The 12,709-nt window shown below is 34.5% G+C and overlaps 1 protein-coding gene across 3 annotated transcripts in view; it reads left to right on the forward strand.

The window, feature by feature from the left end:
* The window catches only part of LOC121384093, a 48,126-nt gene that overhangs the window by 10,646 nt on the left and 24,771 nt on the right, over positions 1 to 12,709 (forward strand). For all 3 annotated transcript variants that reach the window (XM_041514322.1, XM_041514323.1, XM_041514324.1), the window contains exons 2-7: positions 851 to 1,122; positions 1,772 to 1,948; positions 2,855 to 2,999; positions 4,845 to 5,122; positions 5,512 to 5,688; positions 6,233 to 6,377. In XM_041514322.1, the coding sequence (XP_041370256.1) occupies positions 851 to 1,122; positions 1,772 to 1,948; positions 2,855 to 2,999; positions 4,845 to 5,122; positions 5,512 to 5,688; positions 6,233 to 6,377 (1,194 nt within the window). The remainder of the gene's footprint in view (positions 1 to 850; positions 1,123 to 1,771; positions 1,949 to 2,854; positions 3,000 to 4,844; positions 5,123 to 5,511; positions 5,689 to 6,232; positions 6,378 to 12,709) is intronic.

The following is a 12,709-nucleotide window of genomic DNA, read 5'->3' on the forward strand; positions in this document are numbered from 1 at the left end:
GTGTTATCTCTCATGGACGTCATGATACTCCTGAATCCTTGGTAACGTCCAGTCAGTGGAGTGTAATGGAACAGATTTACAACAGAAGCATAATCTTCTATTTCTAATACCGCCATCATCCACCGGTCTGTTCTAAGATAGAAGGAAAGAGAGACAGAGAGTGAGAAACAGGCAGACGGAGAGAGAGAGAGAGAGAGAGAGAGAGAGAGAGAGAGAGAGAGAGAGAGAGAGAGAGAGAGAGAGAGAGAGAGAGAGAGAGAGAGAGAGAGAGAGGAGAGAGAACAGACAGAGAACAGACAGACAGAGAACAGACAGAACGATAGAGAACAGACAGACAGACAGAGAACAGACAGCTAGCTAGCTAGCTAGCTAGCTAGCTATTGGTATGGTGCAGTTTGGTGCGAGTTATGCCCATGTGGCAAGAATCCTGAATTGCACAAAATTGACGATCACCAGGTTGATACAGCGTTACAGGGTGACTGGCAGGACTGCAGACAGACCATGAAGTGGAAGACGGTATCTGTGACCAACAGCGGACAGACCTTATTGTCATTGACGGAAATCTGTCCGACGTCGGGTCCATGCTTGCATACTTGCACATGGTGGACATACACGCTATTGAAACATGTTCTTTGTGGTCAAATTTATTCACCTTCGTTATGAGTGCTGTTGTGAATTGTGATATCATTTTATGGGTTTTATTGAGTATACTCGTGTTTATTTATCGCCAAATTATTATACTTTCAAAATATAACATTTGCATCAACTTGTGTTTTGTGTTGTTTTTAATACTTTGAAAAAATAATTGGTATACTTTCTTTTGATCGTCAGTTTATATATTATTTGACAGTTGAACCCGAGACTTGTGAGGAAGTAAAGACTCTCACAGGTGCTACAACAGACGGCGAGTATTGGCTTTACCCGCCCGGCCTGGCCAGACAACGTGTTCGAATCTTCTGCCACGACATGGCCGGCCAGCCCAAAGAATTTCTCACTCTACTACATCCCAACACTGGAGACCATCCCAATATTGGCAACAAGAACTGCCATGGAATAGCAGAATCGCCGATACCACACCGTTCTGGTTCTAGCAACTTCACCAAGATTAGAGTCTATATCCAGGTTAGTCTCGCTAAAACATAAATATATAAACATACAGAGGACTAACCAATAGTCCAATGGGAAGATCATCGAGGGTGGACTGACATTTATTTGAGGTACTGAGCTCCCTGGATGAAACAAATTCCTGGTAGGATCTCTGTGTTATTAATCCTAGAACTTCAGATACATAATTGATACATGATTCATGACCCGTGCATTATAAATTCTAAGTCTTTTCGTCTGTCTATCTATCGGTCTGTCTATCAGTCTGTCTGTATCTTTGTCTGTCTGTCCATCCATCTATCTATCTATCTATCTATCTGTCTATCTATATATGTCTATCTATATATGTCTGTCTGTGTGTCTGTCTATATATATCTAGCTATATCTAGCTATATATATATATATATATACACATGTATATATATATATATATATATATATATATATATATATATATGTGTGTGCGTGTGTGTGTGTGTGTGTGTCTGTGTGTGTATCTATCTATATGTCTGTCCGTCTGTCTGTCTATCTATCTTATCTCTCTTATCCCTCCTATATATGTATGTATATATGTGTGTATATATGTATCTATCCATAAATTCTAAGTCATCCATTTATTTACAACCAGAATAAAGAAACATGTAAAAAAAAAATGTTTTTTCTCCAGACGATGGTAGTGGACAGACGCGATTACACGTTTGCTATGACAACGGGTCGACCCGTCCCTTACGGTGAGGCCAACGATTGTTTCTCCATCCATTACAGTGGACATATGGCCGAGTGCGGAATCCGCGGTAACTTCCGCATCGACACCTCTGGAACAGGTCTTGTAGTCGACCAGTCGGTAAGTAAACCACCAAAGGTAAGACTATAACAAATAAAATCCCATAGGCGACCATGTTAACGTTTGTATTTAAAAACACTCTATGCAATATATCAACCAAACTATGACCCATAAATATCAGTACTACAACCCCTACTTCAAAGTATTAACTGCAGAAAATGGTACCTTTCATGGCTCATTTTCGGTAAAACCAGATAAGTACGGTTTTTTTTTTACAGGTACCCCATACATGTTCCAAGCACAAGGCTACTTGACACAGTGGTACTAGATGAAATAAAATAGCATACATTTTTAGCCCAGATGAAACTAATTTTTTTTTTACAACCAACACACTCACATTTTTAACCAATCACAGGACTTACGGTGTTAATTTTTCTATCAAAAGTCCGGTGCACCTCCAACTTTGACCCAGCCGGAAATTATTTGGTTTAGTGCTACCTAAAGGTAGCGACACGTTATTATGTCCGTAAACAATCAGCCACCGGTGCGTATGGTTACGTCATTGACAGTCGAGACACTCCGGTGTAGGTCCAGGACAGGGTACAAGCATTGACGACGACCACCAACTCAACCACCCCTCTCCCCGTCCCGAAAACAAACAAAATCCTAACTACGCCAGTGGGTACATTAAAATCGCAGACGACGCTAATTTGAACTCGTAAAAACAAACACAAAGTTGTTGTTTTTTTGCAGACCTATGAAAAATGTATTTCGTGATCTTACAAACACCAGGATGGATGTTCTAAACGTTAAAATTTAAGTAATGCCCGATTTCAATTATTAAAGAAACTCAGCCCAAATAGTGAAAATCAAGCCACTGTTTAAAAACTAGGGTCCGTTACTTTAATATAAGTATGAATATAATAAGCATGAAACTCGAACTACAATGAAAGTAATTAATTTCAGCTCCGCTGGAACCCCGTGGGATGGAGACCGTATGCAACATGGCACAGATCCGACGACGGCGCTGTGATAGATCTCACGTGCGGTGGGTGGTGCGGTGGGTGTGTCCCTGATGGAGACATCCGTCTGACAGTCCAAACCGATACTGGTAGGCTTTATTTTAGACCACTCATAAATGCGAGTGAGCCATGCGGTGCGGTACGATACTGGTAGGTTTTATTAGACCAATCGTAAATGCGAGTTTGCTATGCGGTGAAATGCGATGTAATTCGGTGCGCGGTGTGGTGGCTGTGTTACTGACGAATCCATCTGAGAGCCTAAACAGATACTCTTAGGCTTTATCAGACCAAAAAGCAGTCGGTATAGGATCGATCCCCATCGATGAGCCTATTGGGCTATTTCTCGTTCCAGCCAGTGCACCACGACTGGTATATCAAAGGCTGTGCTACGTGTTATCTTGTCTGTGGGATGGTGCATATAAAATATTTCTTGCTACTAATGGAAAAAATGTGGCGGGTTTCCTCTCTAAGATTATATGTTGAAATTACCAAATATTTGACATCCAATAGTCGGTGATTAATAAATCAATGTACTCTAGTGGTGTCGTTAAACACGTAAAGACGACTGTGCTATGCGGTGAAATGCGATGCAGCGCGAAAGAAATATTTTATTTAACAACGCACTCAACACATTTTTATTTACGGTTATATGGTTAAGGACCACACAGCTATTGAGAGAGGAAACCCGCTGTCGCCACTTCATGGCCTACTCTTTTCGATTAGCAGCAACAAATCTTTTAGCCCAATGGGCACACCGACAGGGATCGATCCCACACCGACCGCGCATTGAGCGAGCGCTGTACCACTGGGCTACGCCACGTCCCCCACCCCCTCCCGATGCTGTGCGATGGCTGTGTCCGGTGTCTGTGCCCAAACATATACTGGTAGGCTTTATCAGACCACATGCAAATGCGAGTGTGCTATGCGGTGCGGTGCGGTGCGGTCTGGTGTTATGCGAGTTGCTATGTGAGGTGGTACGGTGCAGTGGGTATTGCTGTGGCTGTGTTACTAACGGAGACAATACTGGTAAGCTTTATCACACGACACGTAAATGCGAATATATACTGTTCGATCAGATGCGGTGCTATGCTAGGTTTTGTAGTGTGATGCGGTGGTCAAGGACAACTCTCCTTTATAGGCAAAAAAACCCGACATGACTGAATATTTATATGACTCTATAATAATTTCTGTTAGAATCAATTCTGCAGAACCCCACAGTTGTTCGCGGTTAGTCTCTACATGTCCGAGCCTGTCCTAGCAGCACTGGAAGATTGATCGCCTCACTCTAAGAAGAAATAGGAAGCGGGGTCGGCCCCTACTACTCTTTTCTAGACTTTACTAGTCGGGCCCGTCCGCACCGCTATACCAACCCATGACGACTGGACTATACCCTCCTAGATGGACATTAAACTTTTAGACCTCCGTTCAAAATTTTATGTCGAAATTACTTTCGTTTTTTTAAATTTTATTAAATAGTCCAATCCTCTCTTCTTTCTCTTATTTATTTTTGGACTGTCCTAAAATGCTCCAAATTATATAAATATTCGGCTTTTTTATTTTTGGCTTGTAACTTTTTATTTAATTTAAAAACAATTCTATTAACTTTTTTACTAATTGCTATTTTCAAAATTCTGCCCATTTTCAACTCTACCCCCCCCCCCCCCCCCCCCCCACACACACTTATCGGAGGTCGGACTCTGGATGGGCGTGTTCGAAACCCTAGTGGTATATGAACACGTTAAACTAGTTATCTATCTATATAGAATCAATTTTGTACAGAGATACGGTATTGAAAACTCTAATTGTTTTATGTTATATTATTTTGGTGTATTACTGTCACCATTAGATAATACACGTTTATCGGTAGGTGTCTATTTTACTCGAATACAATTTTAGCCACTACATGTATATCATTGACTTCTGTCATTATACAGTGTCAATGAAGCCTGGCACGTGCAGAGACGTCAAGTTGAACGAACCCGCCGCTGGGGACGGGGAATACGACGTGTATCCTGACGCCGTTGGTGCAAGGAGGGTGAGAGTATACTGTCACGACATGGTCGGGACGCCCCGGGAATACGTGACCCTGAAAACCCCAAACAAGGGAGTGTATCCCAACCTAGCGAACAAGAACTGCCGTGGTGAGACCAAGGCGGAATCACCAGAGAAAACAGGACAGAGCATTTTCAACAAGATTAGAGTAAACATTGAGGTTTGTAATACATATACCAGAATGTTAAACTCAATAACAGAAGTTGGCCTATTGGTTCTTATTTTTCCTTTCCAACAAGAAACATTGTGAACAACGTGGTAATACAGATAATATAGGTATCAGCTAAATGACGCATAAAAAAACCCCGCTTGAAAACAAAAGAATTGACGTATAGAATACGCATTACGCCAACACAGATTACGTATACTTATACGGACTGCGAACAATTAAAATGGAATTTATGCCTTGCCGCCGATCCACTACCCTAATTTGAATGCAATTGTTCACGTCCTTCAATATGACATTCATGAAGCTGGGGCTAATAATTACAGGATAATGTTGGTGCTTATTTTAATTAATATTATAACCTCTTATTGTGTCTGTCGCAGACGATGGTCATAGACCCGACAGATTACACGTTCGCTGACACAGAGGGAGTTCCGGTTCCGTATGGAGAAGCCAAGGACTGCTACTCCATCCACTACGGCGGACACAAAGCCAAGTGTGGAATCAAGGGAACGTTCACCATCAATACGGCTGGAACAGGACTCGTCATCGACAAACAGGTAAATTGCAGGTTTCTATATCTTGTATCGTCATTCATAGAGTAGTGTTCAGTCCAGTGCCGTCTGCCAGTCTAATCTACTGTTGGATAATCTCTCTGTCTGTATCATTTTGTCTCTTTGTCTCTTTCCCTCTCTGTCTCTCAGCTCCCCCACCCTCTGTCTCTCTCTGTCTCTGTCTCTCTCTCTCTCTCTCTCTCTCTCTCTCTCTCTCTCTCTCTCTCTCTCTCCGTCTGCCTGTTTCTCACTCTCTGTCTCTCTTTCCTTCTATCTTAGAACAGACCGGTGGATGATGGCGGTATTAGAAATAGAAGATTATGCTTCTGTTGTAAATCTGTTCCATTACACTCCACTGACTGGACGTTACCAAGGATTCAGGAGTATCATGACGTCCATGAGAGATAACACAAACTATAGATGATCCGGTTGGAACCAGAAAACTAAATTCTGTGAGGGTCTTGTGAGGAAATACCAATACATGTGGGTAGTGATAGTTTTGCATGTACAACTAGTTTTAAGCTTGATATTATTTTATGCTGGTTTCCAGACTCGGTGGGAAGCAAAGGGATGGAACCCGTATGCCGAGGTGAAGAAGTCTGACGAAGGGGAGATAGTCAACTTGCTGTGTGGCGGCTGGTGTGGAGGGTGTAAGGCAGACAGGGATCTCAAACTCACCCTTAACCCCAATGAAGGTACTCGCCTTGCATTATCATTAATTATAAAGAACAGGGACTTATTAAATATAAAGAACAGGGAGATATTAAATATAAAGAAAAGTCACATATTAAATGTAAAGAACAGGGACATATTGTAACAAAATGTGGATTTTTAGTAATTATAATGTTAATGTTTGGTGACGAAGTCTCCGTTACGGGCCTTCACGGTTATTTGACGGACCGCAGACTAGCGGCTCGGAGATCGTTTTTCAAAGAAAATATTAAAATATTCTATGTCATTATTACTCTTACTATTTAAGAAAAAGTATAGAATTTTTATGTAATTGAAACATATTATATGAGTCACTACCTGTCGTTACTGTGTTTACCATTTCTAGCCAGTTGAAGCTGTGAAAATAGCACAATTTTATTTGCATGGAAACCGCCATGTTTGAACTTTACACATGGAACGATTTTCAGCCTGTTGCTACATTAATTAGGCTGTAAACAAACTATTGTTTAGATAATTTAGGATATTATTTAAATATGCTAGTATACAGAAGTTATTAGAAAAATAGTGGTTTCCTTAAATATTAGTTTGTTGTATTTATTAATTACTAATTTCTGGCATTTACGACTTAGTGCTATTTTTAACTGGACTTTATTTGCCTTATATAGTGTGCGCTATTTATAACGTGACCTTCTTTGCATATTATTCGAGGGATCGTTATTTTTATCGTGACCTTTATCACCTTATATGGAATATTCCTATTTTTATCCGACGTTTTTGCCCAAATAAGATAAGGGGTTGATACGGGGTATAAAAAGGGCGACGTCACGACGGTTAGCGTTCAGTCGCTCGGACCATAAAGATTTACAGAAATTAAAACTAAAGAGCTTCAAAGTAATAGCAAATAAAGAAATATTATCACACAGATACAGCACATATACACAGAACAGATAAAAATAAAGTATTTAAAGATTACAGATTTTCACAGCGTTAGGTTCACGGTCCTCCTCCTTGACGTAGTGACAGTTGACTTACTGAGTGACGGGGTAGGATAAAACTTAGAATTGTGTAAATAAGTATAAATAAATGAACTATACAAGTAATTAGAAAGTTAATAATGAAATCACAATTCAATTCTAACTACAAAATTGATGTATTTTGTGTAGTTAATCAATTGTGATTATTATACTTCTATTTAGAATACATTTCTTAAAGGGACATACCCTAGTTTTTAAACACTAAGGCATTTTGTTTACTATTAGAGCCGTTTTTAATAACTGAAATCATACCTTACTTAGATTTTATTGTTTAAATTATCCATTTCCGTACATGCGAAGTGTTTTTGGTCATCCAAGTCTTTTTAATATCACAAAATGCATTTCTCATATTTTTAAAAACGCACGTGCGTCTGAGAAGTAACAGCTATGGAGTTCAGTTATAATTAATTTTAGAGGGTATTTCACCATTTTAAAGTCACAGACTCATGTTTCACTCAATTGTAACTTTATTCAAATGTGTTACAGGTTTGTAGATTAACTAAACTCAGTGTTAATGTTCACAGGTTGAAACTAGGGTATGTCCCTTTAAGTTTAACTCTACCTGACTTTGTTCTTCTTCCATTTAATTTCTTCATATTACAGGACAGTTACTGTAATAATTACTATTTATTTATCTTGCACTTTGTGTGCCTCCTATCTACCAATTTGAGAATACATTTCTCAAATTTATTAAATTATTTGTTGTTGACAACCTGTGTTGTGAATTAAGGCGACTGTAAGTAAACAGATTAAAGAGATATAGTACAGCAAATAAATATAGATTAGGGTAGAGAGGTCATGTACAAGAAAGAAATACAGAATACAGATTAAAGAAATATAGTATAGGAAAGAGACAAATACTACATAATAAAGAGAGTACAAATATTGGGGAAAGAGTTTATAAGTTACAGTGGCCACCGCTCGACACGAATCTCACACCAGGTAACAACGACGGTGGGGATTTTGTCACAATATTAAATCTAAAGAACAAAGACATATTAAACATAAAGAACAGGGACACATTAAATATAAAGAACAGGGCAATATTAAATATAAAGAACAGGGACATATTAAATATAAAGAACATCAACATATTAAATATAAAGTTTGGTTTGTTTAACAACACCGCTAGAGCACATTGATTTATTAATCATCGGCTATTGGATGTCAAACATTTGGTAGTTTTGACATATAGACTTAGAGAGGAAGCCCGCTAAATTGTTTTCGTTAGTAGCAATGGATTTTTTATATGCACCATCATACAGACAGGATAACACATACAACAGCCTTTGATATACCAGTCGTGGTGCACTAGCTGGAACGAGAAATAGCCCAACGGGCATACAGAAGGGGATCGATCCTAGACCAACCGCACATCAGTTGAGCACTTTAACAAAGGGCTATGTCCCGTCCCTAAATATAAAGAACAAGAACATATTAAATATCAATAACTGTAACATATTAAATATAAAGAACAAGGATATATTAAATATAAAGAACAGAGCGGTATTAAATATACATAATTGGAACATATTAAATACAAATAACTGTAACTTATAAAATATAAAGCACAGGGAGATATTAAATGTAAAGAACAGGAATATATTAAATGTAACGAGCAAGGCGATTAAATACAAAGAACTGGAACATATAAAATATAAAGAACAAGGAGATATTAAATATAAAGAATAGGGCGATATTAAATATAAAGAACTGGAACATATAAAATATAAAGAACAGGGAGATATTAAATATAAAAAAATAGAGACATATTAAATATAAAGAAAAGGAAGATATTATATATAAAGAACAGGGACATATTAAATATAAACACAGGGACATATTAAATATAAAAAACAGCGAGATATTAATTGTAAATAACAGGGAGATATTAAATATAAAGAATAGGGACATATTAAATATAAAGAACAGAGAGATATTAAATGTAAACAACAGGAAGATATTAAATATAAAGAATAGGGCGATATAAAATATAAAGAACAGGGAAATATTAAGTATAAAAAATAGACATATTAAATATAAAGAACAGGGAGATATTAAATATAAATAATAGAGAGATATTAAATATAAATAACTGGAAGATATTAAATATAAAGAACAGGCAGATATTAAATATAAAGATAAGAGAGATATTAAATATAAAGTACTGAAATATATTAAATATAAATAATAGAGAGATATTAAATACAAAGAACAGGGATATATTGCATATAAAGAACAGGGACATCAAATATAAAGAACTGGAACATATTCCGTATAAAGAACAGGGATATATCACATAGAGAGAACAGGGACATGTTAAATATAAAGAACTGGAACATATTAAATGAAAAGAACTGGAACATATTAAATATAAAGAACAGGAAGATATTAAATATAAAGAACAGGAAGATATTAAATATAAAGAAAATGAAGATATTATATATAAAGAACAGACATATTAAATATAAAACATAGGGACATATTAAATATAAAGAACACGGAGATATTAAATATAAAGAATAGGGACATATTAAATATAAAGAAAAGGAAGATATTATATATAAAGAACAGGGACATATTAAATATAAAGAACAGCGAGATATTAATTATAAATAACAAGGAGATATTAAGTATAAAGAATAGGGAGATATTAAATTTATAGAACAGAGAGATATTAAATGTAAAGAACAGGAAGATATTAAATATAAAGAATAGGGCGATATTAAATATAAAGAACTGGAACGTATAAATATAAAGAACAGGGAGATATTAAATTTAAAGAACAGAGAGATATTAAATGCAAAGAACTGGAAGATATTAAATGTAACGAGCAGGGCGATATTAAATATAAAAACTGGAACATATAAAATATAAAGAACAGGGAGATATTAAATATAAAGAATTGGGCGATATTAAATATAAATAACTGGAACATATAAAATTTAAAGAACAGGGAGATATTAAATGTAAAGAACAGGAATATATTAAATGTAACGAGCAGGGCGATATTAAATATAAAGAACTGGAACATATAAAATATAAAGAACAAGGCGATATTAAATATAAAGAATAGGACGATATTAAATATAAAGAACTGGAACATATAAAATATAAAGAACAGGGAGATATTATAAAGAAAAGGAAAATATTATATGAAAAGGAAAATATTATATATAAAGAACAGGGACATATTAAATATAAAACACAGGGACATATTAAATATAAACAACAGCGAGATATTAATTATAAATAACAGGGAGATATTAAATATAAAGAATGGGGACATATTAAATATAAAGAACAGAGAGATATTAAATGTAAACAACAGGAAGATATTAAATATAAACAATAGGGCGATATTAAATATAACGAATAGGGACATATTAAATATAAAGTACAGAGAGATATTAAATGTAAACAACAGGAAGATATTAAATATAAAGAATAGGATGATATTAAATATAAAGAACTGGAACATATAAATATAAAGAACAGGGAGATATTAAATTTAAAGAACAGGGAGATATTAAATGTAACGAGAAGGGCGATATTAAATATAAATAACTGGAACATATAAAATTTAAAGAACAGGGAGATATTAAATGTAAAGAACAGGAATATATTAAATGTAACGAGCAGGGCGATATTAAATATAAAGAACTGGAACATATAAAATATAAAGAACAAGGAGATATTAAATATAAAGAATAGGACGATATTAAATATAAAGAACTGGAACATATAAAATATAAAGAACAGGGAGATATTATAAAGAAAAGGAAAATATTATATGAAAAGGAAAATATTATATATAAAGAACAGGGACATATTAAATATAAAACACAGGGACATATTAAATATAAACAACAGCGAGATATTAATTATAAATAACAGGGAGATATTAAATATAAAGAATAGGGACATATTAAATATAAAGAACAGAGAGATATTAAATGTAAACAACAGGAAGATATTAAATATAAAGAATAGGGCGATATTAAATATAACGAATAGGGACATATTAAATATAAAGTACAGAGAGATATTAAATGTAAACAACAGGAAGATATTAAATATAAAGAATAGGATGATATTAAATATAAAGAACTGGAACATATAAATATAAAGAACAGGGAGATATTAAATTTAAAGAACAGGGAGATATTAAATGTAACGAGAAGGGCGATATTAAATATAAATAACTGGAACATATAAAATTTAAAGAACAGGGAGATATTAAATGTAAAGAACAGGAATATATTAAATGTAACGAGCAGGGCGATATTAAATATAAAGAACTGGAACATATAAAATATAAAGAACAAGGAGATATTAAATATAAAGAATAGGACGATATTAAATATAAAGAACTGGAACATATAAAATATAAAGAACAGGGAGATATTATAAAGAAAAGGAAAATATTATATATAAAGAACAGGGACATATTAAATATAAAGAACTGGAACGTATAAATATAAAGAACAGGGAGATATTAAATTTAAAGAACAGAGAGATATTAAATGCAAAGAACTTGAAGATATTAAATGTAACGAGCAGGGCGATATTAAATATAAAAACTGGAACATATAAAATATAAAGAACAGGGAGATATTAAATATAAAGAATTGGGCGATATTAAATATAAATAACTGGAACATATAAAATTTAAAGAACAGGGAGATATTAAATGTAAAGAACAGGAATATATTAAATGTAACGAGCAGGGCGATATTAAATATAAAGAACTGGAACATATAAAATATAAAGAACAAGGAGATATTAAATATAAAGAATAGGACGATATTAAATATAAAGAACTGGAACATATAAAATATAAAGAACAGGGAGATATTATAAAGAAAAGGAAAATATTATATATAAAGAACAGGGACATATTAAATATAAAACACAGGGACATATTAAATATAAACAACAGCGAGATATTAATTATAAATAACAGGGAGATATTAAATATAAAGAATAGGGACATATTAAATATAAAGAACAGAGAGATATTAAATGTAAACAACAGGAAGATATTAAATATAAAGAATAGGGCGATATTAAATATAACGAATAAGGACATATTAAATATAAAGTACAGAGAGATATTAAATGTAAACAACAGGAAGATATTAAATATAAAGAATAGGATGATATTAAATATAAAGAACTGGAACATATAAATATAAAGAAAAGGGAGATATTAAATTTAAAGAACAGGGAGATATTAAATGTAACGAGAAGGGCGATATTAAATATAAAGAACTGGAACATATAAAATATAAAGAAAAGGGAGATATATATAAAGAACA

Source organism: Gigantopelta aegis, chromosome 10 (genome assembly GCF_016097555.1).
Source record: "Gigantopelta aegis isolate Gae_Host chromosome 10, Gae_host_genome, whole genome shotgun sequence".
Classification (NCBI taxonomy): Eukaryota; Metazoa; Mollusca; class Gastropoda; order Neomphalida; family Peltospiridae; genus Gigantopelta; species Gigantopelta aegis.